The sequence below is a fragment of the Patagioenas fasciata genome, chromosome 3 (assembly GCF_037038585.1).
Source record: "Patagioenas fasciata isolate bPatFas1 chromosome 3, bPatFas1.hap1, whole genome shotgun sequence".
NCBI lineage: Eukaryota > Metazoa > Chordata > Aves > Columbiformes > Columbidae > Patagioenas > Patagioenas fasciata.
Genome location: NC_092522.1, coordinates 125,321,218 through 125,347,757, shown reverse-complemented (window position 1 = coordinate 125,347,757; position 26,540 = coordinate 125,321,218). Strand labels below are relative to the sequence as shown.

The 26,540-nt window shown below is 68.4% G+C and overlaps 2 protein-coding genes and 1 non-coding gene across 7 annotated transcripts; all 3 read left to right on the top strand.

Annotated features, from left to right (window-relative positions):
* The first annotated feature begins 1,556 nt into the window (after positions 1 to 1,556).
* On the top strand, positions 1,557 to 1,720 carry LOC136100699 (U1 spliceosomal RNA). The gene has a single exon (XR_010651236.2). It is a non-coding gene; the product is annotated as a U1 spliceosomal RNA (small nuclear RNA).
* A 309-nt stretch (positions 1,721 to 2,029) lies between these two features.
* Positions 2,030 to 16,878, top strand: CAD (carbamoyl-phosphate synthetase 2, aspartate transcarbamylase, and dihydroorotase). 3 transcript variants are annotated; one of them, XM_065833690.2, is made up of 45 exons: positions 2,030 to 2,207; positions 2,471 to 2,610; positions 3,740 to 3,869; positions 4,075 to 4,217; positions 4,382 to 4,523; positions 5,003 to 5,174; positions 5,254 to 5,439; positions 5,510 to 5,622; positions 5,727 to 5,872; positions 5,957 to 6,088; positions 6,219 to 6,452; positions 6,533 to 6,754; positions 7,100 to 7,288; positions 7,682 to 7,806; positions 7,914 to 8,047; positions 8,121 to 8,233; positions 8,326 to 8,576; positions 8,648 to 8,894; positions 9,019 to 9,117; positions 9,213 to 9,437; positions 9,516 to 9,698; positions 9,768 to 9,986; positions 10,081 to 10,248; positions 10,320 to 10,502; positions 10,573 to 10,677; positions 10,753 to 11,001; positions 11,212 to 11,293; positions 11,447 to 11,613; positions 11,744 to 11,908; positions 11,991 to 12,122; positions 12,194 to 12,395; positions 12,480 to 12,670; positions 12,742 to 12,882; positions 12,970 to 13,065; positions 13,134 to 13,275; positions 13,416 to 13,463; positions 13,929 to 13,973; positions 14,058 to 14,212; positions 14,337 to 14,411; positions 14,500 to 14,712; positions 14,816 to 14,941; positions 15,021 to 15,176; positions 15,241 to 15,342; positions 15,446 to 15,540; positions 16,740 to 16,878. In XM_065833690.2, exons 1-45 carry the CDS (start codon positions 2,120 to 2,122, stop codon positions 16,840 to 16,842), a joined length of 6,774 nt encoding a protein of 2,257 aa, XP_065689762.2. In that variant the 5' UTR covers positions 2,030 to 2,119; the 3' UTR covers positions 16,843 to 16,878. The 3 variants fall into 3 exon arrangements, with proteins under 3 accessions (XP_065689762.2, XP_065689760.2, XP_065689761.2); XM_065833688.2 differs by having other exon boundaries at positions 2,043 to 2,207; positions 13,146 to 13,275; XM_065833689.2 differs by lacking the exon at positions 13,416 to 13,463 and having other exon boundaries at positions 2,043 to 2,207.
* MPV17 (mitochondrial inner membrane protein MPV17) lies at positions 16,843 to 25,941 on the top strand. 3 transcript variants are annotated; one of them, XM_065833725.2, is made up of 7 exons: positions 16,843 to 16,963; positions 21,836 to 21,951; positions 22,577 to 22,669; positions 23,250 to 23,345; positions 24,781 to 24,813; positions 25,023 to 25,075; positions 25,151 to 25,941. In XM_065833725.2, the coding sequence occupies exons 1-7, from the start codon at positions 16,912 to 16,914 to the stop codon at positions 25,218 to 25,220; spliced, it is 513 nt and encodes a 170-aa protein (XP_065689797.1). In that variant the 5' UTR covers positions 16,843 to 16,911; the 3' UTR covers positions 25,221 to 25,941. The 3 variants fall into 3 exon arrangements, with proteins under 3 accessions (XP_065689797.1, XP_065689796.2, XP_065689795.2); XM_065833723.2 differs by lacking the exon at positions 16,843 to 16,963 and having other exon boundaries at positions 17,005 to 21,951; XM_065833724.2 differs by lacking the exons at positions 16,843 to 16,963; positions 25,023 to 25,075 and having other exon boundaries at positions 17,003 to 21,951.
* The last annotated feature ends 599 nt before the right edge of the window (positions 25,942 to 26,540 follow it).

Genomic DNA, 26,540 nt, shown 5'->3' with positions numbered 1-26,540 from the left:
CAGGGTCATCACAAGCCACAGTCAGTGACCTGTGCTCGGTCACGGTGGTGGCAGGGGAGCCTGAGGGCACAGAAAGGCAAAAGTGACCCCGTGCCACACGCAGCTGCCCCCAGCGCCGGAGTAGCCGAGCCCGACAGCGGCACCGGCACCTGCGAGGTGGGTGCCCGGGGACAAAGACAGACGCAGGGCGGTGCTGGGCACGGCCGGGACCGACGGGTCAAAGCCACAGGGGCAGCCCCGGCCAGGAGCCAGGACGGCGGCCGGAGCGGAGCTCAACGCAGCACCGACCCAGGGGCTGCCGCGGCACCGCACCCGGAGCTGCGGGACGGGTCCCCGGGAGGCCCGAGGGTCCCGCTGGGGCCGGTGACAGCGGCACCGCGGGACACGCGGAGGGGCAGCGAGCCGGGAAGCGGCCCGGAAGTGCCGGCTCGGCCCCAACCGCCCGGTTCGGCTGCGTCCCGCCCGGGAGCCCCGAACCAAGACCGCCCGGGAGACCCGAACCGGGAGCCCGCGGGAACCCCGAACCGGGAGCGCGCAGGAATCCCGAACCGGGAGCGCGCAGGGCCGCTGGGGCGGGGCTTGCGGGCGGAGGCGGGGCCCCGGCTGACACTCCCCAGAGGCCTCGCAGGTGCCGGTGCCGCTGTCGGGCTCGGCTGCTCCGGCGCTGGGGGCAGCTGCGTGTGGCACGGGGTCACTTTTGCCTTTCTGTGCCCTCAGGCTCCCCTGCCACCACCGTGACCGAGCACAGGTCACTGACTGTGGCTTGTGATGACCCTGCCAGCTCCTGCGACCCACCCGGTGTGTCCCACTGGGGCCGGGGACTCTGATGTGTCCCATCTGCTGCAGCGTTCCCTGCCCTGGTCCCTGTCCGGGGCATCATCCCTTCTCCAGCCGTTCCCTGGGCACTGGGACCCCAAAGCCTGGGGTGACGCAGCGTCCAGTGCCTCTGCCACTCCAGGTCCCCTGTGCACAGCTCCCTGCCCCTGGTCTCTGTCACCTCCGGCCGCTCAGCTCCCACGGGGCTTCCCCTGGCCCAGCCTTGTCCCTGGGGCTCGCTCATGGCCGCTCCCCCCACCGCCCATCCCGCTGACCCCTCCGTGCACCCCCCACGGTGCCCGAGCACGGCGGGGTCTCCCGGCGCTGTGGCCGGTGCTGGAGCTGCGACCGTGACGCTGTCACGACCGTCGCGGCCGCGGGGGGCACGGGCGGGCCGGCGAGCGCTCCGCCCCGCCGCCTGGTGGCGCTGCCTTGCGGGTGGGGGCGGGGCCACGCGACTCGCGCCGCCGGTGGCAGAGCCGTTCCGACCGGGAAGGGGCGGGGCGTTGCGCGTAGGGCGTGTCCATGCAGATCAGTCCCCGCGCGGCATGACGGGAGCTCCGCGCGCCACGACAACACCGCCCACGGGCGTTCGCGAGCGCCGCGTGGGCGCCGCGTGCGGGTGAGACGCGGGGCGCGGTCCGGGGCGTGGCGTGGGGCGTGCGCGGGTTCGTCGCGGGGTGTCCGTGTGCTGGGGGTGTGCGGGGCGGCGCGGGGCGGCGCGGGCGCGGGTGTAGGGCATACTTACCTGGCAGGGGAGACACCATGATCAAGCAGGTGGTTTTCCCAGGGCGAGGCTCATCCCTTGCACTCCGGGTGTGCTGACCCCTGCGATTTCCCCAAATGCGGGAAACTCGACTGCATAATTTGTGGTAGTGGGGGACTGCGTTCGCGCTCTCCCCTGGCTTTGCGGTTTAAAAACAGACCATGGTTTCGCACGGCGCTGTGTCTCAAATGGCAATCGCCTCGGGGTCCGTGTTTTAAAAGCCACAGCGGCGGGCGCTTGTTGGTGCCACTGGGTTGGTTGCGGAGCCGGTCCCGCCGGTCGCGCTGCTCTCCCCGCGCTCGAACCGCTGCAGACGGCGGAGCCGCTGCTCCCGCCGCCCGCTCAGCGCTGCCCCGCGGCGCCCCCAGCCGCTCGGTGCACCAGGTGCCGCGGCCGCCCCGCCGCCGCCCCGCCCCGCCCCGCCGCGGGGGCCGGGCCGGCCCGGGCCCGCCCCGGATTCTCCCGCTGCCGCCGCCGCGCTGCACGCGCCTCGCTCGGTTGCCGCCGCGGAGCCTCCGGAGCGCACGTGGAGCCGCCATGGGCTGCCGCCTGGTGCTGCAGGACGGGTCGGTGCTGTGCGGCCGCCCCTTCGGGGCCGTCGGGGCCGCCGTCGCCGGGGAAGTCGGTGAGTGCGGCGGGCGGGGCCGGACGATGAGGTCCGGGACGGCGGCGGATGTCGGGGGCGGCCCGAGCCTGGCGAGGGGAAGGGACGGGAGCGGGGGTGTCCAGCCCGGTACCGGGACTCTTCTCGGCTCGGCGACCCGCTGCGAGGCAGGGGCGGGGGCGCTGCGGGATGGGGGCGGCCGTGCCCGGGTCTCGGGTGCCTCCGTCGGCCAGACGGTGGGCGGCCGGAATGCTCCGTCCCAGCCCCTCTCCCCGCGCTCCCAGTGTTCCAGACCGGCATGGTGGGCTACCCCGAGGCCCTCACCGACCCCTCCTACAAGGCACAGATCCTGGTGCTCACCTACCCGCTCATCGGCAATTACGGGGTTCCCCGGGATGAGACCGACCCCTTCGGCCTCAGTAGGGTGAGTGAGTGGGGAGGGGGGCAGGCAGGGGGACAGGCAGCGGGACAGGCAGTGGGGCATGTGGCAGCGTGTCCCAGCAGCGGTGCCGCTGCAGCACACGGAGTTGCCAAACCCAGCTGCTCGCTGGCCACCGACGCGTGTCTGGGCAGGATGACACAGGGCGCCAGGACAGGGCGAGCCGGGTGCCGTCGTGGCACGTGACAGCAGGCAGCGGTTTGACAGCGATGCCATGGGGCCCAGCGTGCTCCAGCCCACTGTGCAGAGGGGTGAGACCCCCATGGACTGGGATTGGGGTGTCATTGCAGCACATGGGGAGCAGGGCTGTGTGTCTGTCCTTACCAGGGCTCCATTGCAGGACTGGGGGTCCGAGGCCCCCCAGGACAGGGCAGAGCCGCTGCCTGCTCGAGGCCCCAGACCCCTCCCAGCCCCTTGGCCTTGCGCTGCACATCCCAGGGCCACCCCTGCTCCTGGGGCAGAGTCCAGGCCCTGCTGCAGCGGTGCTGTGTGGGGCCTCCTCACACTGACCCTGGGGTCCGTCCTGCCCAGCCCCATCCCACCTTGGCCCCGCTCTCACTGTGGGCAGCCCCTCTGGGCCGGGGGGTGTGTGGCCTGTGGGGCCACACAGACCCAGCTCCGGGGAACCAGAGCCTCTGTCCCATGGGACAGGACACACTGGGGTGCTTGGGGCTCCCCAAGGAGGCTGTGGCTGGAGGGAGCGGTGCTTTCCCGTGTGCCGGTTCACGCTGTAGCTGTGCCCTGCTGAGGGCTCCCATAGTGTGGCCAGTGCTGGCCTCTGGGCAGGGGGCTGTGGTCCAGCAGCACCTGGGCCTGGACACCCCATCCTGGGGCTCCCGGAGCTGGGGACTCAGCTGGACCAAGCCCTTGCAGGGCTGGGTGCGAGTGAGGGGGGGACAGCGACAGCCCCGCACACTGTGTGGGGTGGCAGTGGGGGCTGCTGCTATGCCGTGGGCCAGGGATGGGGTCTCTGTTTTGTGGGGCTCCCCCAGCCCTGGGTTGTAGCTCTCTCCATGCCCCATGGGGATGGCTGGGCTGAGCACTTGAGGGGCACATGGGGCCTCTCCTGATCTGGTGACCCCACACCTGGCTATTATTCCTGCTTCTTCTCCAGTGGTTCGAGTCCAACAAGATCCACGTGGCTGCACTGGTGGTGGGCGAGTGCTCGGAGACCCCCAGCCACTGGAGCGCATCCCGCTCCCTCCACCAGTGGCTGAAGGAGCAGAACATCCCTGGGCTGGAAGGTGGGACTGGAGAGACTGTGGGGTTGGGTTTGGGGTGGGAGCTGGGGGGCAGTGGGTTCTGGACCAGACCTGTCCCTGCGCTGGGATTTGCCCTTCCGGGGGGTCAAGCTGATGTTGGTGGTTGGGGGTGACGATGTTGCCAGGGCATGGGGTCCTGCTTGGGATGGGGTGGGGCCACGGGGTTGTGTCTCACGGCCACCCCCAGGAGTGGATACTCGGGCCCTAACGAAGAAGATCCGCGAGAAGGGGACACTGCTGGGGAAGCTGGTGCCAGATGGGACCCCCGAGAACAGCATCTCCTTTGAGGACCCCAACAAGCGGCACCTGGTGCAGGAGGTGTCACTGAAGGTGCGGCTGGGGGGAGTGGGGGCAGTGAGGGAGCGGGGGTGACCGAGGGGTCTGGCACTGGACCGGGGGACATGGGGAGGTGGCTGGAGGGGCTGCGGGGGTCCTTGCCGTGGAGCGCTGGCCCCAGCTGGGGGTCGGGTGATCTGCGCTGCCCCCTCCCGCAGGCGCCCCAGGTGTTCAACCCCAGCGGGTTGCTGCGCATCACGGCCGTCGACTGCGGCATCAAGTACAACCAAGTGCGGTGCCTGTGTGAGCGGGGGGCGGCCGTCACCGTGGTGCCCTGGGACCATCCGCTGGACACCGCAGGTGAAGTGGCAGCGGCCAGGGCCCCCCCCATGGCTCTGCTGAGGGATGGGGGATGGGACGGGACCTGGAGCAAGGGACATCTCCATCTCCTTGGCTGGTGCTGGGGACAGCGGAGAGCCATGTCCTGCTGTGCACTGTGGAGTTGGGGTCCCCTAGTGTTGTCCTTCCTGGGGGCTCAGCACCCTGTGGGGATGGGGGGCACAGGCTCAGGGTGCTTTGTTGTGATCGGACTGGGGGGCTCTGGCCCATGGCATTGGGGTGTCCTAATGTGACCGTGCATGGCGGCTGTGGGACTGGGGGCCTTGCTGCCACGAGGGTGGGGGGTGTGGGGTCAGGGCACCTCAGTGTGACCCTGTGGGGGCGTTGGGGGCTGTGGGCTTGGGACGCCATGTGGCTGGTAGCCAGGGCCCTGCTGTGACCCCGTGGGCCTTGGGGGGTCTGGGGGGCCCCAGTCTGACCCTGCTGTTGTCTCGGCCCAGACTTCGATGGCTTGTTCATCAGCAACGGCCCCGGGGACCCGCAGCTCTGCCAGGAGACGGTGTCCAACCTGCGCCGGGTGCTGGACACCCCCCAGCCCAAGCCCGTCTTCGGGATCTGCCTGGGGCACCAGCTGCTCTCTCTGGCCATCGGTGCCTACACCTACAAGATGAAGTGAGCGGAGTGTGGGGTCAAGGTCACCGTGGGGTTCTCGCTGCCCGGAGCTGCCTGACACCCTTCTGGCCCCCGCCAGGTACGGGAACCGCGGGCACAACCAGCCGTGCGTGCACGAGGACACGCGGCGCTGCTTCATCACGGCGCAGAACCACGGCTTCGCGGTGGAGGCCAGCAGCCTGCCGCCCGACTGGGCCCCGCTCTTCACCAACGCCAACGACAGCTCCAACGAGGGCCTCGTCCACCAGCACAAACCCTTCTTCAGGTGGGCACAGGGTCGCGGTGGGGAGGGCCGAGGGGGTGTGGGGTTGCACCCTGTCTGACCCCCTGGGCAGCGTCCAGTTCCACCCGGAGCACCGCGCCGGCCCCACGGACCTGGAGGGGCTTTTTGATGTCTTCATGGAGGCGGCGCGGGAGCTGCAAAGCGGAGATGGCGGCGCCAAGACCGGTGAGTGTGGGGAGGGAAGGGGTGGTTGGGGCTGGGGTTGTGGGGCCAGAGCTGTGTTGGGGAGTGTGTGTGGCCCCATCCCCAGCGTGACCCGTCCCCTGCAGTGCGGCAGCGGCTGCAGGACTGGCTGACCTATGGTGAGGCGCCGGCAGGGGGCCAGGACGCGGCCCGGCCCCGCAAGGTGCTGATCCTGGGCTCTGGCGGGCTCTCCATCGGGCAGGCGGGCGAGTTCGACTACTCGGGGTCGCAGGTGAGCACGGGGGGTGCTGGAGGTCACCAGGGTGGCGGTGTGGGTCCAGAGCCACCAACCGTGACCCCCTCTGCTCCCTGTAAGGCCATTAAAGCGCTGAAGGAGGAGAACATCCAGACGGTGCTGATCAACCCCAACATCGCCACGGTGCAGACGTCCAAGGGGCTGGCGGACAAGGTTTACTTCCTCCCCATCACCCCCGAGTACGTCACTCAGGTGAGCACCCCGGGGTGCCGGCCGGGAGAAGGGGTTACGGGGGTGCTGGGGGGCAGTGTCAGCTGGAGGGTGCAGGGCATGTTCTGTGGGGCCGCTATGGGTCCCTGCCCCACCGCTCCGTGCCCCCCAGGTGATCCGGAACGAGCGTCCCGACGGGGTGCTGCTGACCTTCGGGGGACAGACGGCCCTGAACTGCGGCGTGGAGCTCACCAAGGCGGGCGTGCTGGAGCGGTACCGCGTGCGCGTGCTGGGCACCCCCGTCGCCTCCATCGAGATGACAGAGGATCGCAAGGTCTTCGTGGAGAAGATGGAGGAGATCGGGGAGCACGTGGCACCCAGCGAGGCCGCTGCCTCCCTGGAGCAGGTCTGGGGTGGGATGGGGGGTGGCCGTGGGGCAGGGTCCTGTTCTCCCTGCTCCCGTTGTCACCCCATTGCTCTCTGCAGGCGCAGGCAGCGGCGGAGCGGTTGGGGTACCCGGTGCTGGTGCGCTCTGCCTACGCCCTCGGGGGCCTAGGCTCCGGCTTTGCCAACAGCCGGGAGGAGCTGGTGGCACTGGTGAGCCAGGCCTTCACCCACACCTCCCAGGTCCTGGTGGACAAGTCCCTGAAGGGCTGGAAGGAGATCGAGTACGAGGTGGTGCGGGACGCCTACAACAACTGTGTCACGGTACGGGATGGGGGGACCCCCAGGAGTCTGCGGGGGGAATCCACGGAGGAGCAGGTGTGGGGGTACAGGGGTCAGCAGATCCTGCTGGATCCCATCCCAAGGGGACTCCCCAGCCCCTCCTGTGGTGCCAGCGCGGCCGGTAGGAGCTGTGCCCCCGGATCAGGCCTCCTGCACCCCCCCGTGCTCTGGGGTGCTGCAACACATGTGGTGTCCCAGGGGTTTGTGTTCAGGGGATCCCCTGTTGGTCTCAGTGCCGGGGGAGGGATGGGAGGCAGGAGGGACCTGCTGGAGCCTGCATGGGCAGTGTGGGGGGGTCAGGACCAACGGTGACCCCCCCGCTGCCAGGTGTGCAACATGGAGAACCTGGACCCGCTGGGGATCCACACGGGCGAGTCCATCGTGGTGGCGCCCAGCCAGACCCTCAACGACACCGAGTACTTCCTGCTGCGCCGCACGGCCGTGAAGGTGGTGCAGCACCTGGGCATCGTGGGCGAGTGCAACATCCAGTTTGCCCTGAACCCCGAGTCAGAGCAGGTGAGTGCGGCCCTGTCCCAAAACCCTGGGGAGCCGGGTCTGGGTCCTGCCCTGCGCTGTCCTGGTGCTCTGCCCCACTGACCTCCCAGCTACGCCGCCTGGTGTCCCTGGGGACAGAGGGTCTCGCCATGTGGCAACTGCGGTGGCCCTGGGGGTACAGCAAGCGCTGGGTCTCATCCCAGTGCCATGTGCATGTGGCCCTCAGGTGGTCTCTGCAGCTCCATCCCACCAAAGCCATCGCCACTGGCTGCCCTCATGTTGTGTCCCCATTGCTTTGTGCCCTTCACGTGCTCGTGGCGCTTCGGCAGCAGGGAATGGTGGTGCTGGTGCCTGGCCTCGTGCCGCAGGGGCCAATCCTGTGCCACCCGCTCACGCTGCCCCCCTGTCCCGCAGTACTACATCATCGAGGTGAACGCCCGGCTCTCCCGCAGCTCGGCCCTGGCCAGCAAGGCCACCGGCTACCCGCTGGCCTACGTGGCTGCCAAGCTGGCCCTGGGCATCCCCCTGCCCATCCTCAGGTAACAGCAGTGGCATGAGATGGGGGGCTGCCCTGGCCGCCCTCGCGCCCCGCAGCGGGACAGCCCTGCCGCTGACCCCGTCGCCGCTGACCCCGTCCCCTCCCCAGGAACTCTGTCACCAACTCCACCACGGCCAACTTCGAGCCCAGCCTGGACTACTGCGTGGTGAAGATCCCGCGCTGGGACCTCAGCAAGTTCCTGCGCGTCAGCACCAAGATCGGCAGCTCCATGAAGAGCGTGGGTGAGCGCGGGGCGGGCAGGGGGTGGGCAGCGCGGTGGGCGCAGGGTCCGGCTGCTCACAGCCCTGTCCCCAGGGGAGGTCATGGCCATCGGGAGGAACTTTGAGGAGGCGTTCCAGAAGGCGCTGAGGATGGTGGACGAGAACTGCATGGGCTTTGACCACACTGTGAAGCCGGCTTCGGATGTGGTGAGCACAGGGGGTCTGGGGCTGCGCTGCCAGTGCAGTCTGGGGGAGTCAGCTGTGCCCCCTCCCAGCCCCGCTCAACCCCGGCCTGGCAGGAGCTCGAGACACCGACGGACAAGCGGATCTTTGTGCTGGCAGCCGCACTGCGGGCCGACTACTCCATCGAGCGGCTCTATGAGCTGACCAAGATTGACCGCTGGTTCCTGCACAAGATGAAGAACATCACGGACCACGCGGTGCTGCTGGAGTCGTACTGCGGGGAGCAGAGCACCATGCCGCCTGCCGTGCTCAAGCGGGCCAAGCAGCTCGGCTTCTCGGACAAGCAGGTGGCCCTGGCCGTGCTCAGGTAACACGGGGAGGGGGTGGCCCCGCTCTGCACCCCAACCCGCATCCCGGCGCTCACCCTGCCCCTCGCAGCACCGAGCTGGCCGTGCGGAAGATGCGGCAGGACCTGAAGATCCTGCCGGTGGTGAAGCAGATCGACACGGTGGCGGCGGAGTGGCCGGCCCAAACCAACTACCTGTACCTGACCTACAACGGCACTGAGCACGACCTGGCCTTCCAAGAGCCTCATGTCATGGTCATCGGCTCTGGCGTCTACCGCATCGGCAGCAGCGTGGAGTTCGACTGGTGCGCTGTTGGCTGCATCCAGGAGCTCCGCAAGGTCAGCTGGGCCCAGCACCCTGCGGGGCTGAGGAGATGGGTGTCCCCGGTCAGGGGATGGGGCTGTGGAGGAGTGGGGTGTCCCGGGGAGCCCCTGGCCTCACGCCATCCCTCCCGCCCCACAGATGGGCTTCAAGACAATCATGGTGAACTACAACCCCGAGACGGTGAGCACTGACTACGACATGTGCGACCGCCTCTACTTCGATGAGATCTCCTTCGAGGTGACTGGGGCTGGGGCTGGTGCTGGGTGGGGGCTGCCATGGTCCCCGTGTCCCCTGTCCCAGCCACCCACCCCCTGCCCCACGCCGTGCCGCAGGTGGTGATGGACATCTACGAGCTGGAGAACCCTGAGGGTGTGATCCTGTCCATGGGTGGGCAGCTGCCCAACAACATCGCCATGGCCCTGCACCGGCAGCAGTGCCACATCCTGGGCACCTCCCCGGAGGCCATCGACTCGGCCGAGAACCGCTTCAAGTTCTCCCGCCTGCTCGACTCCATCGGCATCAGCCAGCCCCTCTGGAAGGAGCTCTCTGACATGGAGGTGGGGGCGCAGGGGCCGGTGGGGGTGATGGGGCAGACCGGGGGGACGTGTTCTCTGAGGGTGCCGGCTCTCCTGCAGTCGGCCAAGCAGTTCTGCGGCAAGGTGGGGTACCCCTGCGTCGTGCGCCCCTCCTATGTGCTGAGCGGCGCCGCCATGAACGTGGCCTACTCGGACAGCGACCTGGAGAAGTTCCTGAGCAACGCCGTGGCCGTGTCCAAGGAGCAGCCCGTTGTCATCTCCAAGTTCATCCAGGAGGCCAAGGTCTGTCCCTAGGGTGCCCCCACCATCTCCCGCCCCGGTGCTGGGCTGTGACCGTGTCCCTGCTCACAGGAGATCGACGTGGACGCGGTGGCTTGTGACGGCATGGTGGTGGCCATTGCCATATCGGAGCACGTGGAGAATGCCGGGGTGCACTCCGGTGATGCCACACTAGTGACGCCCCCCCAGGACATCACCCCCAAGACGCTGGAGCGCATCAAGGCCATTGTCCACGCTGTGGGGCAGGAGCTGCAGGTCACCGGGCCCTTCAACCTGCAGCTCATTGCCAAGGTAACCAGCCGAGGGGACCACGCTGGGCTGGCACAGTGCTGGTGGGGGGAAACCCTGTGCCCCAGATGAGCCTCACGCTGTCCCCTGTGCCCAGGACGACCAGCTGAAGGTGATTGAGTGCAACGTCCGCGTCTCCCGCTCCTTCCCCTTCGTCTCCAAGACCCTGGGGGTGGACCTGGTGGCTCTGGCCAGCCAGGTGATCATGGGCGAGGACGTGGAGCCTGTGGGGCTGATGACGGGCACGGGAATTGTCGGCGTCAAGGTGAGCGGGGGTCCTGGGGACCAGGCTGGGGCAGTGGCCGGGCAGCCTCTGAGCCCCCCCCGTGCCCCCAGGTGCCCCAGTTCTCCTTCTCGCGCCTGGCGGGCGCCGATGTGGTGCTGGGGGTGGAGATGACCAGCACCGGAGAGGTGGCCTGCTTCGGGGAGAACCGCTGCGAGGCCTACCTGAAGGCCATGCTCAGCACCGGCTTCAAGATCCCCAAGAAGAACATCCTGCTCACCATCGGCAGCTACAAGGTGCGTGGGGCCAGGCTGGGGGCCGGGGGTCCCCTCACCACCCTCTCACCAGCCCATGGGGTCATTGCAGAACAAGAGCGAGCTGCTGCCCACGGTGCGGACCCTGGAGACCCTTGGCTACAACCTGTACGCCAGCCTGGGCACCGCCGACTTCTACACCGAGCACGGCATCAAGGTGGGGTTGGGGGTCTGCAGGGCCGGGGGCGCCCTTGGCCGCGGCGCGGGGCCCTGACGGGCATCGCTGTGGCAGGTGATGGCCGTGGACTGGCACTTCGAGGAGACGGACGGCAGCGAGGCCGGCACCCGCGAGACCCAGCGCAGCATCCTGGACTACCTGGCCGAGAACCACTTTGAGATGGTCATCAACCTCTCGATGCGCAATTCGGGCGGCCGCCGGCTCTCCTCCTTCGTCACCAAGGGCTACCGCACCCGCCGCCTGGCCGTCGACTACTCCGTGCCGCTCATCATCGACATCAAGTGCACCAAGCTCTTTGTGGAGGTGGGCTGGGGCGCAAGCAGGGGAGCGAAGGGGCGACTGGTGTAGGAGAGTCTTGTGTTGGATGCTGTGGGGCGATGTACGCGGGCTTTGCTGCGGGAGGGTTGGTTTGTGGTGCGGCTTGGGAGATATCATCACCCTGGCCCTGTTGCTGAGCTCTGGCCCCGCACACCCCTGTGAGACGGGGCCGGCCTCACCGCTCCATCTCCACAGGCGCTGGGCCAGATCAGGGCAGCCCCCCCGCTGAAGATGCACGTGGACTGCATGACGTCCCAGAAACTCATCCGCCTGCCAGGTAGGTGGGATGGGGACCGGGGGCTCCGAGGGGGGCAGCACTGGGAGCCAGGTCAGGGGCTCCGGGGTTGTGAGACATTTCCCTGCGCTGTGGGGGAGTCCTGTGTCCCCCGTGGCCAGAGACTGTGTGTCCTGACGCTGCCCTGCTCCCCAGGCCTGATTGATGTCCACGTCCACCTCCGCGAGCCGGGTGGCACCCACAAGGAGGACTTTGCGTCAGGCACGGCGGCTGCCCTGGCCGGGGGGGTCACCATGGTGTGTGCCATGCCCAACACCACCCCTGCCGTCACTGATGCTGCCTCCTTTGCCCTGGCGCAGAAGGTGAGGGGGGAGCTGCCACCACCTGCCCCTCTGCCCGTGTCCCCTCCTGGGTGCTGAGGTGTCAGCTGCGGTGCACTTGCCCATGGCGGGGCTGGCCCTGGCCTGGCACCCACCGCCTGTCCCCCCGCAGCTGGCCGAGGCCGGCGCCCGCTGTGACTTCGCCCTCTTCCTGGGGGCGTCCCCGGAGAACGCCAGCTCGCTGGGCGCCCTGGCCGGGGGAGCCGCCGGCCTCAAGATGTACCTGAACGACACCTTCTCCAGCCTGCGGATGGACGACGTGTCGCTGTGGATGGAGGTGAGCCGCGGCGGGCAGGGGCTGCCGTGGAGCCAGACCCGGCTCCCAGCACCAGCACCCACCAGCCGCATTGTCCCTGCAGCACTTTGAGCAGTGGCCGCGGCACCTGCCCATAGTGGCACATGCGGAGCGACAGACGGTGGCCGCTGTCCTGATGGTGGCCCAGCTGTACCAGCGCCCCGTGCACATCTGCCACGTGGCCCGCAAGGAGGAGGTGAGCGGGGGGCACTGCGGGCAGTGGGGCGCGGGGCCGTTTGGGGCAGCCCCTCACTGCGGCTCCCCCAGATCCTCCTCATCAAGGCAGCGAAGCAGAAGGGGATCCCGGTGACGTGCGAGGTGACCCCACACCACCTCTTCCTGTGCCGGGACGACCTGGGGCGCCTCGGGGAGGGCCGGGCGGCCGTGCGGCCAGCACTGGGCACCCGCCAGGACCTGGAGGCTCTCTGGGAGAACATGGACACCATTGACTGCTTCGCCACGGACCACGGTGAGCCCTGGAGGATGGCACCGCGGGGTGGGAGCACGGGGTGGGGATGGCAGCGCGTCCCCCCATGACCGCCCCCTCCCGCAGCCCCCCACACGCTGGAGGAGAAGCAGGGGCAGGAGCCGCCCCCCGGTTACCCTGGCCTGGAGACGATGCTGCCGCTGCTGCTGACGGCGGTTTCTGAGGGGCGGCTCAGCGTGGAGGACGTCATCCAGCGCCTCTACGAGAACCCACGCAAGATCTTCGGGCTCCCTACCCAGGAGGACACCTACGTGGAGGTGGGTTCCTGCACATCCACTCGGGATGCAGCCCCATCCTGGTCCCCCCCTCTGACCCACTGTCCTGGCAGGTGGACCTGGAGCATGAGTGGATCGTCCCCAGTCACACGGCTTTCTCCAAGGCGCGCTGGACGCCCTTCGAGGGCATGAAGGTGAAGGGGACGGTGCGGAGGGTGGTCCTGCGTGGGGAGGTCGCCTACATCGATGGGCAGGTGAGGCTCCAGGTCCCCTTCCCTCTGTATCAGGATCTCCCCCAGCCCAGTCTCTGATCACCAACCCCATCACCCCCACATCTGCAGGTTCTGGTGCCCCCTGGCTATGGGCAGGATGTGAAGAAATGGCCCTCAGGAGCTGTGCTGGCACCACATGCAGCCCCCGCCAAGGACAGCACAAAGGTACTGAGGTGCGTGGGGCTGGGGGGGTCGCCGCCGCCCCCCAGTTCCAGCTCAGCCTCTCATTGCAGATCGCCGAGCAGCCCCGGCACGTGGTGGCCACCGAGACGCTGCGCAGCCGAGCCTCCAGCCCTCGCCGCGCCGGCCCCGGGGCCGACGGGCGCTTCCACCTCCCGCCCCGCATCCACCGCGCCTCCGACCCCGGGCTGCCAGGTAGGGGGGCGGTGGTGCAGCAGGGCCAGCGCGGTGGGCGGATGGCGGGCGGATGGCGGGCAGCCGGTATGCTGCCCAGGGCCGGGTCTGGGGCCGCGGCCGGGCGGCCCCGCTGATGCTGGCCCTTGTGTCCCGTTCAGCATTCCAGAGGCTGGGAGCCGTGCACCGCCCGGGCGCCCGAGGCACCGGTAATGTGGGGGTGACTCACTCAGACAATGAGATGCGGCCGTACTAATGGCACTAACTGCAGCCCATGAGTGCATCCCCTCCCCCAGGTGCCGCGCTGGCCCCGGGCCCCCTGTGCCACCCCAGCACGGGCCCCTTTCCTCAGCGGGTGCTGGGACAGGGCACGGCTGTGCCTGCTCCCCCCGCCCAGCCCGCACGGCACCTCGGGGACCCCTTGCCTGCCAGTGTGATTCGGGTTGCGTCCGATTGGGTTTTGTGGGGTGTGCGGGGAGAAGAGGGGTGCAGCACCATGCTGGGGCTCGGCCCAGTGTCGGGGTGGCCATGGCCCCAGCACTGGGCGCTGCGATGCTTTCACCTGGTGCCGTGACTGCTGGGGGGCTCTGCTGCGCTGGCAGAACCCCAGGGGCGCAGGGCCTGGAGTCCTGCAGCTGCCCGCACCCTCTAACACCACCGCTCCCCTCTCCCAGCCGAGGACTCCCGCGAAAAGGCCGGCAGGAAGGCGGCGGAGGCGGGTGAGTGCCCTGGGGGACTGTGCTGGGTGGGCTGGGCTCCCAAGGACCACCCCACAGCCTGACCGGCTGATCTTGGCGCTGCAGATCCGGCTGTGATCCAGGACGGCTACTTCTACCCACTGGGTCCCCTCCCACGCCAGGCGTCCCCCCAGGGGGTCCCCCACTTCCAGACCTCCTTGTCGGTGCACCTCCTTGTTGGGCAGCACGTTCTCTCCGTCCAGCAGTTCTCCAAGGAGCAGGTGCCCGGGCTGGTGGTGGGCGCTGGGGCCGGGCACCTGGATGAGTGAGGGGGTACGGTGCCTCGTGCGCCCTGTCCCCATCCTTGTGCCCCGTGCACCCCGGCTGAGCCGCCTCTCCCCACAGCTGTCGCATCTGTGCAATGTGGCGCACACCATGCGCATGCTGGTGCAGAAGGAGCGCAACCTGGACATTCTCAAGGTGAGCAGGGCAGCGGTGGCTGCCCGGGAGCCCCGTGCCAGGCGCGAGTCCCTGGGGGCTCCCTGATGTGATGGCGCGGCCCCCGCAGGGCAAGGTGATGGCGTCCATGTTCTACGAGGCCAGCACGCGGACCAGCAGCTCCTTCGCCGCGGCCATGAACCGGCTGGGCGGCTCCGTGCTGTCCTTCTCCGAGGCCACCTCCTCGGTGCAGAAGGGCGAGTCGCTGGCGGACTCCGTGCAGACCATGTGCTGTTACGCCGACGTGCTGGTGCTGCGGCACCCCCAGCCCGGTGCCGTGGAGGTGAGAGGAATTTGGGGGAGGCAGGTCAGGCCCCATGGGGCTGGCAGGGCCATGTGCTGCCCGCACTGGGTGCTGCTGGCGCTCAGCTCTGCCCGTCTCCCAGCTGGCCGCCAAGCACTGCCGCAAGCCGGTGATCAACGCCGGGGACGGTGTGGGGGAGCATCCCACGCAGGCGCTGCTGGACATCTTCACCATCCGCGAGGAGCTGGGCACTGTCAACGGCATGACGGTGAGGGGCTGGGGGGGCTGTGACCACCCCCACCACGGTGCCGGGGGGCCGTGGGGGTTGGGCTGACCGCTCTCCTCAGATCACCATGGTGGGCGACCTGAAGCACGGGCGCACGGTGCACTCCTTGGCCCGCCTGCTCACCCAGTACCGCGTCAACCTGCGCTACGTCACCCCCCCCAGCCTCCGCATGCCCCCTGAGATCACCGAATTCGTGGCCTCCAAGGGCATCAAGCAGGTGAGCAGGTGGGGCGAGGGGCAGGGTCCTGGGCCCCCCGGCCCCACTGACGGTTCCGCCGCAGGAGGAGTTTGGGAGCATCGAGGAGGCGCTGCCTGACACCGACGTGCTCTACATGACGCGCATCCAGAAGGAGCGGTTCTCCTGCACCGAGGAGTATGAGGCCGTGAGTATTGGGGGGGGAGGGACCCCAGCCCTGGCTCCAGCTGGGGGGCAGCAGCCTCTGCCCTGCGTGGGGTGTGGGGGCTCAGCGCCGTGCCCCCCCGCAGTGCTTCGGGCAGTTCATCCTCACGCCCCACATCATGACCCGGGCCAAGGAGAAGATGGTGGTGATGCACCCGCTGCCACGTGTCAACGAGATCAGGTGGGGACGGGGGGACAGGAGTGGGGGGTGCTGGGTGGGGATTGGGGGCTCTGGGGAGTTCAGGGGGGCTGGGATGGGGGGCTCTGCAGGGTTAGAGGGGCTAGGGGGCGCTGGGTGGGGATGTGGGCTCTGGGGGATATGGGGGTTTGGAAGGGGGGCTCTGGGGACTTTGGGGGGCTGAGGGATGCTGGGTAGGGGGCTCAGGGAGTGCTGGGCAGGGCTGGGGGTTCAGGAAGGCTGGGGGTGGGGGCACGAGGGCTGCAGCGCTGCTGGGGGAGGTTCAGGGTGTCTCAGCCCCATGGGGGTCCCAGGGCGACAAGGGAGTGTTGGTGTCTGTGCTGGGGGTCCCGGGCGGGGGGTGTCTGTGCTGGGGGTCCCGGGCGGGGGGTGTCTGTGCTGGGGGTCCCCGCTGGGCTCTTGGGGTCCCTGCTGGGCTCTTGGGGGTCTCTGTGTGGGGGTCCCCGCTGGGCTCTCGGGGGTCTCTGTGTGGGGGTCCCCGCTGGGCTCTCGGGGGTGTCCCCGCTGGGCTCTCGGGGGTGTCCCTGCTGGGGTCTTGGGGGTGTCTGTGTGGGGGTCCTTGCTGGGCTCTCAGGGTCCCTGCTGGGCTCTTGGGGTCCTCGCTGGGTCTTGGGGGTCTCTGCGTGGGGGTCCCCGCTGGGCGGTTGGGGGTGTCTGTGCTGGGGGTGTCTGTGTGGGGGTGTCCCCGCTGGGCTCTGGGGGTATCGGTGTCTGTGCTGGGGGTCCCCGCTGGGCTCTTGGGGTCCCCACTGGGCTCTTGGGGTCCCCGCTGGGCTCTTGGGGGTGTCTGTGCTGGGGGTCCCCGCTGGGCTCTTGGGGTCCCCACTGGGCTCTTGGGGATGTCTGTGTTGGGGGTCCCTGCTGGGCTCTTGGGGGTTGGGGGTGTCTGTGCTGGGGGTGTCTGTGTGTGGGGCTCCCCCCTGGGCTCTCGGGGTTGTTCCCGCTGGGCTCTCAGGGGTGTTCCCGCTGGGCTCTCAGGGGTGTCTGTGTGGGGGTCCCAGCTGGGCTCTCGGGGTATTGGTGTCTGCGCTGGGGGTGTCTGTGTGTGGGGGTTCCTGCTGGGCTCTCGGGGTCCCTGCTGGGCTCTCGGGGTATCGGTGTCTGTGCTGGGGGTCCCCGCCGGGCTCTCGGGGGTTTCGGGGCCCGGGGGGCGGTGCCCTGGGCTGACGTCACATCCGCAGCGTGGAGGTGGACTCGGACCCGCGCGCCGCGTACTTCCGGCAGGCGGAGAACGGGATGTACATCCGGATGGCGCTGCTGGCCACGGTGCTGGGCCGGTACTGACCGGCGCCGGCCCGCAATAAACGCGTCACTGCCGCCGCCAGCGTCATTGCGTCATCGCGGCGCGCGGGCATGGCGGCGCTGAGGAGCGGCTGCGCGCGGGTGCGGCCGGCGCTCACCGCCGGTAAGGGCCGCACCGGGCCGGGGTCACAGCGGCGCCCGCCGCCGGGAAGGGCCGCACCGGGCCGGGGTCACAGCGGCGCCCGCCGCCGGGAAGGGCCGCACCGGGCCGGGGTCACAGCGGCGCCCACCGCCGGGAAGGGCCGCACCGGGCCTGGCCCCTCCCCTGCCGCCCGGCATGCACTGTCACCCTGTCTGCCCCCCGCCTCCTGTGACCGGCCCCACGTGTACTCCCACATCCTCCCCTCCACACCCCCCCCGCCCCCATACCCCCCCCATATCCCCCCTATGTTCTCCTGGATCCCCCTATTCCCCTCCTCTATCCCATTCCCCATGTATCCCCTGTATGTGTCTCTCCCCCCGCCATATCCCCCCATTGCATTCATATCCTCCCCACATCCCCCCAAACTCCCCCACATCCCGTTCCCCCCGTATTTCATCCCCCCATATTTCATCCCCCCATTGCCCCATATCCCTCTGTATCCCTTCATATCCCTCTGTATCCCTTCATATCCCTCTGTATCCCTTCATATCCCTCTATATCCCCGCCCATATCTTACCCCTCCACCCCTAGACCCTAACCACTGTAACACAGGCCCCTCTTGCCCCGCTGCTGTGGGCACTGTCACCCATTGCACTGCTGCTGTGGGCACTGTCACCCCGGTGGGAAGCAGAGCGGGAGCCCCGCAGCCGGGGGGGTTCCCCATGCCATGGGAGGAGGAGGTGCTGCTGTTCCCCCGGCTCAGCAGGGACTGGGCACCCACCACACGTCCCAGTGGGTGAGGGGCCCTAGCACATTTTGGGCTCAGGAGATCTGTGTTGGGGGTCTGTGCTGGAGACAGAGGGTAACGGGGGCTGGGAGGAGACCTCCCACAGATCGAGGGCTCACCCCAAAACCCAGGCTGGAGGCTGTGTGGAAGACCTGCACCCCCCTGGGCAGGGATGGGTTCTGGGCCTTGGCCCAGGGGGGCAGTGGGCTGAGTCTCCCCCAGCTGAACTGCCAAGGCCTTGGCATGAGATGGGTTTGAGGAGCTGCTGGGGGAGCCCCCATCCCTGAAAGGCTCCTGGAGCCCTGCCTGGGTGATTTAATCTCCCTAATGGCATCGCTGCTTTTTGGGCTGGGAGGTGCCACCAACTGTCACACAATCCCAGGATGTTAGGGGTTGAAGGGACCTGGAAAGCTCATCCAGTGCAATCCCCCCGGAGCAGGAACACCCAGCTGAGGTTCCACAGGAAGGGGTCCAGGCGGGTTTGAATGTCTGCAGAGAAGGAGACTCCACAACCTCCCTGGGCAGCCTGGGCCAGGCTCTGCCACCCTCACCCTCAACAAGTTGCTTCTCCTTTTTCAGTGGAACCTCCTGTGTTCCAGTTTGCACCCATTGCCCCTTGTCCTGTCACTGGTTGTCACCCAGAAGAGCCTGGCTCCATCCTCCTGACACTGCCCCTTTCCATATTGATCCCCAGGAATGAGTTCCCCCCTCAGTCTCCTCTTCTCTAGCTCCAGAGCCCCAGCTCCCTCAGCCTTTCCTCACACGGGAGATGCTCCACTCCCTTCAGCATCTTGGTGGCTGCGCTGGACTCTCTGCAGCAGTTCCCTGTCCTTCTGGAACTGAGGGGCCACAACTGGACACAAGATTCCAGGTGTGGTCTCCCCAGGGCAGAGCAGAGGGGCAGGAGAACCTCTCTGACCTGTTGACCACCCCTGGGGGTGCCCTGCTGTGCGGGTGAGTTCGGGGGGACTCCACTCACTGTGCAGCCGCTGGCCCTGCTACCCACTGGGGTCTGACCAGGCCACCTCGCCATTCCTCCTGTTATTTTTGTCTGGTTTGATGGAGTCTGTTACCCGGCACCTTCTGCACCGCGCGGTGCTGTGCATCCCTCTGTGGTTTCTGGAGGGAGCTGAGGTGAAGCTGGGGGGTTGCCCAGGACCAACCCCTGCCCATTGCGCTGGCAACCTTGGTACAGCCGCAGCTCCGGGTTCCAGCTCTGCCTGTCGCTTCTTCACATCACAGCCGACCCCACGCAGACCCTCAGTCCCTGGAGAACCGGGGAGCCCCGGGGGTGCAGAGCCGCCCAGCGCTGTTCCTGCGGTTGAGAAGAGGCTCAGCCGTGGGCCTGGGTCTCCCTGCTTGCTGGGCGTCCGGCCCTGTGCCACGGTGTGGGGCTGGGACGCCAGGCGCACGGCTGTTCTGCTGCAGGCCCAGCCATCCTGCTTTCCGTGCAGCTTCAGCAACAATTCCTTTGTGCGAGGCTGGGCCTGACCCCTCGCTGCTGGCTGTGCCGTGGTCCATGCAGAGGAGACTGCCCTGGTGCTGTGCCCTGCGCTGGGAACCACAGGAAGACTGGGCTGGTTCCAGCTCTGCCTTCACTCACTGCTCACAGTGCTGCTGTTTCGCTGGCACTGCCGTCCCCCGGCGCTGCCGTCCCCTGGGCTGGCAGAGCCACCAGCTGGGGCCGGGCCAGGGAGGTTTGCCGGCAGCCGGCTGTGCTGGACGCATCCAGCCGCGCTCACCTGCTGAACCCTGGTCCCGCTGGGCAGCGAGAGCCGCGGGGTCATGCAGGGCTTTGCCTCCTGCCTCCCGGGCCAGGATGCCAGCAGCGCTGGGCACAGCGGGCAGCAGCACGTGCCCATGGCCGTGACCTCGCTGTCCCTGCCCTGCAGAGAGCAGCCCCTGCTCCCGTGGTGCTGCTGCAGCCTCCAGCTGCCGACCCGCGGGGACACAGACCGTTTGGCCTACTTAGGCTTGGGCCGGTTTCCAAGTTGCTGTTTGCGGGAGCAGCAGCCTGCAGGACTGGGGGCTGTGTGCAGCCTCCAGGTACTGCACTGCCCATAGCCCAAATGTGCACCCCCACAGCACCAGGCAGCCCTCACCATTGCCGGTGCATCCAGCCTTCCCGTGCTGCCATGGTGCTGCCGTGCATCCTGGGCCCCCCCCAGCCCAGCGCAGGGTGTTGCAGCAGCAGGGCCGTGGGGGTCACCCGGGCATTGGTTCGTGGCACGGGGCTTGTGCCGGAGCTGCAGGAGGGCTGTGCCGTGTCACCCTGGGTGAGCACAGCCGCTGTGAGGGCCTCGATCTGCGTGCCCAGGCTGGGGTGCACAGACCGGCCTGTCCTGTCCCCCGGCAGCCCTGGCATTGCTTTGTCACCACCGGGCACTGTGCCCAGAGCCTCCGGCACTGAGTAACGCTGGCACTGAGTAACGCTGGCACCATGTAACGCTGGCTGAGCTCTCAATGAGCGCGGTGTAGGGGGAGCCCGGCTATGCCGAGCGGGATTGCTGCCCACGGGACGCAGGAGCCAACAATCAGTTGTGCCGGCTGGGGGTCCTTTTCCTGCCGACACCCCCTGCCCTTCGCTGCCGTGGCCCCGTGGGCTGGTGGGGCTGCTCTGTGCGATGGGGTGCGGTGGCTCTCGGGGTCAGAACCTCAGCCCCTGTGGCTGCACTGGAGCGGGGTGGGAGGTGGAGCTGGTGACGTGGTGGCAGGAGACGCTGCCAGGAGCACAGCAGCTCCATGGGGCTGCAGGGACCGGGCCAACCCTGCTGGGGCACATCCAGCCACCCAGCCTTGGCTGCGGCCCCGACTCCCGCCTGGCCTCCTGGGCCACCTCCAGGCTCTGCCGGCCGCAGCAGCCGTGCTGGGCCGGGTCCTGCCCCTGCCCACGGGCTCCTGGGGCCACGCTGTGCCCTGGGCTGCATGGATGGGCCAAGGAGCTGGAGGGCCAGGGCTGCACCTCTGCCCTGGTGCGTGCCAGATAGGAACGGTGCCTGCGGGAAGGCGCGATCCGGCTACGGGCACTGGGGAGGTGGCAGCCATGGTCCCCTTGCACAGACTGGGGTTTGTCCCACTTCCCTGGGAGCTGCACCCTGTGGTGCTGCTGGGGGCTGTCACAGAGACTGGTGGCCCTGGGGAGGGAGCTGGGGACAGGGCCTGGCGCTGCTGGGCCACACCCGGGGCAATGCTGCCCCAAGCATCCTCATCCCACCGTGCAGTGAGGAACCACTGGTGCCAACCCGCTGGGCAGCGCTGGCTCCAGGCTGGTGGGGCTGTGGGGACAAGGGGGACGCTGGGGACACCGCTCCCTGAGATGAGGGCTTGCTGGGTTCAGGGTTTCCAAGAACGGAGCAGAACGACAGTGCGGTTGGAGACCTGCCTGGGAACCGTCCCTAGAGGCTGTGGGGGGACACAGGGAGCCCCCGGAGCCCGGGGCAGGAGCACTGGGCCAGCCAAGTTGCGTCGAAGAGGTCAGGGGTGCAGGATGGAGCGGGAGCTGCCAAAGGCCCAGCTGAGCGGCACCCGCGGGGACCTGCACAGCTGAACGTCCCTCACACTGACATGGAAACAAGGCGAGGGGCTGTGCCAGCGGCGAGGAGCCGGGGCCGGCACCCGGTGGCCTCACCTGCCCGTCCCCAGTGCCGGTGGTGCTGCCGGACAGGATCTGCGCAGTGGGGGAGCGGTTTTCCGAGGATGGGGATTGCAGTCAGCTGTTGCACGGTGCTCAAGGAAGGGTTTGGGGAGCGCAAAACCTGGGCACAGGACGGGGACTGAGCGCATGGGCTCTGCCCCAGAACCCCCAGGCGCTGCAGCCCTGGGTGACCGATCGTGTCAGGCCGTGGGGAGGTGGCACATCTCTGTTTCAGCCAGGGATGCTGTGTTGTTCTGAGAGCGGCCCAAGGTACTTGACCGCTGTGGGGTCCTGTGCCGTGGGGCGGGAGCGGGCAGGCTTGGCATGGGATGCTGGGGGTGCTGTGCACCGGGGTGGACCTGTGGGGCCAGGGTGGGTTTGGGCCATCCCGGGGCCATAGGCAGATGCAGGCAGGAGTGCCCGGCTGTGGGCAGGACACCAGAGCTGCCTGAGCCGGCCGTGCTGGTCACAGGGGCCCTCATGGGAGCTGGGGACGTGATCGCGCAGCAGCTGGTGGAGCGGCGGGGGCTGCGTGAGCACCAGGGACCGCGGACGCTCAAGATGATGGCGATCGGCTTCTGCTTCGTGGTGAGTGCTGGTGGGGTGGGCGGGAGGGCTGGGTCAGCAGGATGAGACCCTGGTGCCTGGGCAGAGCTGGGCTGTCCTGGTGCCATCTCCTGCAGCCGTGGGCAGAGCGGGGTCCCCGCGCCCTGTCCCTTCGCCCCGTGTCCAGTCGCTGTCCCAGCTGTGCTGTGGGCACCCCTGGCCCTGCTGTGGGTGAGCTGGGACCAGCAGCCTCTGTCCGTGCAGCCAGAGCGCCCATGCCTGGCCCTGCTGTCCCCACCGGCCCCTGGGGAGGTGTCCCTGGGCAGGAGGGTGACTCCATGCTCAGATGCAAATGCGCTTTGCACCGCTGTGCGCGGCAACGCTGGATCCTGCCTGTCAGCTCCAGTGCTCTGGGGGGGTGTTGGGCCCCAGTGCCGGTGCTGGTGCTGCCCAGTGCCAGTGCTGCCTGCAGAGTGCTCCAGGAGGGGCAGGGGACTGTGGGCCTCCCCACATCCACCCCATGCAGGGGGGCTGCCCCGGGGAGGGGAGGCAGGTCAGGCCCTGGTCCCTCTGTCCAGGGCCATGTAACCAGCTCTGGGGACCTCCTAGCCATGACACCCCGTGTCCCGGCTGAGGGGACGCTGCTGTCACCACCTGGCTCCCGCAGGGCCCTGTCGTGGGCAGCTGGTACAAGATCCTGGATCGGCTCATCCCGGGGTCCTCCAAAGTTGTGGCAGTGAAGAAGATGGTCCTGGACCAGGTTGGTGCCGCATGGGTGGGGGTCCCTGTGTGGGGTGGGGGCAGCAGGACGGTGGGTAGGGGTTCCTATGTAGGTTGGGTGCAGCAGGACGGTGGGTGGGGGTCCCTGCTTGGGGTGGGGGCAGCAGGACGGTGGGTGGGGGCTCCTGTGTAGGGTGGGTGCAGCAGGACGGGCGGTGGGTGCAGCCACGTGTCTGTTAACAAGTACCTATTCTGCTCAGAGAGCCCAGCTCCTATGGCAGGGCTGGTCCCGATGCCGTGGGGGACTGTGGGGGGCCAGGGTGGCCTGGCCCTGGAGCCTTCCAGTGGCACCATGGTGGTGCCCGTCCCTCCGTGTCTCTGTGCTGGGGAGCAGCGGGTGAATACCCCCAGGGCATCGGGCAAGCGCCATCCCCTCGCCCTGCGCTGCTGATCCGGCTCCCAGCACCGCGACATCCCCAGCCCCGGCTCCCAGCACCACGGCATCCCCAGCCCCGGCTCCCAGCACCACGGCATCCCCAGCCCTGACTCCCAGCATAGCAACATCCCCAGCCCTGGCTCCCAGCATCGCAGCATCCCCAGCCCTGGCTCCTCTTTTGCAGGGAGCCTTTGCACCATGTTTCCTCGGCTGCTTCCTCGCCATCACGGGGGCCACGAACGGGCTGTCGGTGGAGGAGAACTGGTCCAAGATCCAGCAGGTAGGTGCTGCATCCCCGGAGCAGCGTGGGGCCGGCGGTGGCCTCGGTGCCTCGGCAGCTCCTCCCGGTGCCTCGGCAGCTCCTCCCGGTGCTCCGCGCTGCTGGCTGCTCCCATCTGTGGTCATGCCCAGAGTTACCCCTCTCCAACACCACCTGTGCATCCCCGGCTCTGCCATCCTGTGCGATCCTGTCCCAGCCCGGCCCGCAACTCTACTGTGCCGTGGGACCCCACGCACAAACCCGGCTCCACAGGTGCCCCACGGACAGTTGGGGACCTGTCTGCCCCATGGCTGTGGGGCACAGAGCAGCTCTGCCTGTCTGGGGCGTATGGGCTCAGCACTGGGTCCCAGGGCTCTGGGGGCACCGGGTGGCTGGTGCTGCTGGTGCCGCGGTGCTGGTGTCAGGGTGCTCTCTGGTGGGGCTCTCTGTGGTGCCGGGGTGGCCCGTGGCTCCCTGTGCTGTACAGGCTCCTGGCTGCGTTTCCAGAGCCATTACCGAGATGGCTCCTGTTAGCAGTTGCTGGAAACCAGTGCAAAAGCTGAGTCAGCATGTCCGGAGCATGAGTCACTGGGGAGCGCAATGAGGCACATGGGGTGGTCGTGTGGCTGCCTGGGGTGCACAGCACCAGCACTCGCACACCGATGCTGCCGGGACTGTGTGAAGGGCTCCGGGTGAGCTGCGGTGTCCCCAGCTGGGCTGTCGGCTGCTCCGGGCCAGAGCTCTGCTGGGTGCATCACCCCGAGCTCAGTCTGGGAGCATCCACTGGTGCCGCTGAGCTGCGGGTGCACGCCAGCAGAGACCGTTCCTGCCCCTCGTCCTGCCCTGGAGCATTGGGAGCGAACCCTGGGGGAGAACAGAGCTGCTTCATCCTTCTCTTGCCTTTGCAAGCGCAACATTTGGGTACGAGGTGTTTTGAGACACCCCAGAGGGACTCGTAGGCTGGTTCTCGGCACCCCCGAGCGCTCCCATCCGCCCCAGCTGCACTTAACCAGGTCGTACCGTGCACCTTGCTTTACCTTCCCCACCAGGACCTGGGCACAGTGGTGGGTGATTAGAATCACAGAATCATAGATTCTGCTGCGAGGGGGCTGGGCGGGGTGCAGCGGGGGCCGCAGCCACCGTCACCCCAGCTTGGGACGCCTCCGTCCCTCCCCACGCGGAGGAAGCGTCAGCAGAGCATCCGTCACCCCTGCGCCCGCTCTCCTGTCCTGGGCTGCCGGCCAGCGCGGGCGGCCGGGCCGCGGCTGAGTCACGGCCGGGCTGGATGGGACTCATCCTGCTGCCTGGGCAGGCCTGTGGCACAGGGACAGGGCAGCGCGTCGGGCTCCCCGGCTTTGCCCTCTGTCCCTGCCCCGTGGTGCCTGGGGGGGCTCGGGGGGCAGCAGTGGGTGGCAGCGGGTGTCTCTGGGTGCTCACGACCTCCCTTCTCCCCCAGGACTACACGGATGCCCTGATGACCAACTACTGTGTAAGTGGTGGCGGCAGCCGCAGGCAGGTCCACCCCCCGCCCGGTGCTGTGCTGGCTGCGTCCCTGGCAGGGCAGCTGCGCCGGGCTCCTCTGCACCCCTGTCCCCCACCTTGGGTGCTCGGCTGGACGCCCCGAACGCCTGGGCAGAGGTGGGCATGGGATGGGGGTGCTGGCAGGGCCCCTTCACCACCGGTTCCTTCTCTGCCCAGATCTGGCCACCGGTGCAGATCGCAAACTTCTACTTTGTGCCGCTGAAGCACAGGTAGCACCGCGGCCGTGGCTCCGGCTTCTTGGCTCCCGGAGCCCGTGGCTGTGGACCTGTGCCCTCTGTCCCCAGGCTGGCTGTGGTCCAGTGCGTTGCCATTGTGTGGAACTGCTACCTCTCCTGGAAAGCAAATCGGCTGTGAGGGAGAAGCCACGTCCCCTCCCTGTCCCCCCAGCCGCCTGACTCTGCCCCACCACTGGAGCCCTTGGAAGAGGCGCCTGTGGCCGCGGATGGGGCCGGGATACACGGGTGCTGGCAGCACCCATCCTGCTCCCTCCTCGGGAACCCCATCACCTGCGGTCACGGCCCTCACTGCTCGCAGGGACACACAGAGGAGACGATGGTGACGAGTTTGGTGAGACAGGTTGGTGCTGGGGCTGCTCCGGGTCCTGCTGTGCCGTGGGGCAGCTCTGGCCCTCGCTGTGCTTCCATGCTCATTTCTCAGCCCTTGGCCCCACACAAAGGGTGTTCCTGCCCCAAGCGGTCTGTCCTTCCCCAGTGGCACATCCCAGGCAGGGCGAGAAGCCGGAGCAGGTCCTGGGCTGATGGTGCCGTGGGTCAGACACTGCCCTGCTCGGAGCTGGGGTCGGTGCTGCCTGCCCGTTCCCAGGCTGCCTGTCCTGGGCTGCCTATCCCATCCTGAGCTGCCTGTCCCATCCTGGGCTGCCTGTCCTATCCCGGGCTGCCTGTCCTGGGCTACCTGTCCCATCCCAGGTTGCCTGTCCCATCCTGGGCTGCCTGTCCTATCCCAGGTTGCCTGTCCCATCCCAGGTTGTCTGTCCTGGGCTGCCTGTCCCATCTGGGATGCCTGTCCCATCCTGGGTTGACTGTCCTGGGCTGCCTGTCCCATCCCGGGCTGCCTGTCCCATCCCGGGCTGCCTGTCCTGGGCTGCCTGTCCTATCCCAGGCTGCGTGTCCTGTGCCTGCAGCTCCGAGCTCCCGCTGCTGCAGCTCAGGTGCGCTGCTCCTGAAAACGGGTTTCTCTGTAGCTCTGCTATGGACAGTGGTAGCGCCCAATAAATGCTGGTTTTCCTTCTAGATGCTTGTGGCTCTCCATCCCGCGCCAGGGGCTGTGCTTTCAGGCCGATCATTCCTGTGCTTGCAGAGCTGCTGGCAGCCCCCTGTCCCTCGGCGGGGTGGGGGTCCGGAGCTGCTGTTCCAGCTGCAGGCAGACGAGCGGGGCTGTGGGGCAGAACAGCAGCTCTGCTCTCTGTTCCTGAGTGTGTGGCCGCAGTGCCGACGTGGCAAGGGGCTGCGGCACTGCGGTGCTGAGTGGGGTGGGCTGCTGGGGGTGGGCTACCCCAGCTGCATCAGCGCGGGGAGGGGGTCTGGCAGGGGGTGGGTGGAGCCTTAGGGGGCCACCAGGTCCCACTGTGGCTGTTTCGTGGGGTGTGATGGTGTCTCCACTGGTGCTGGGCAGTGGGACAGGGCGAGCTGCGCCCACAGGACACAGGCGCTGGGT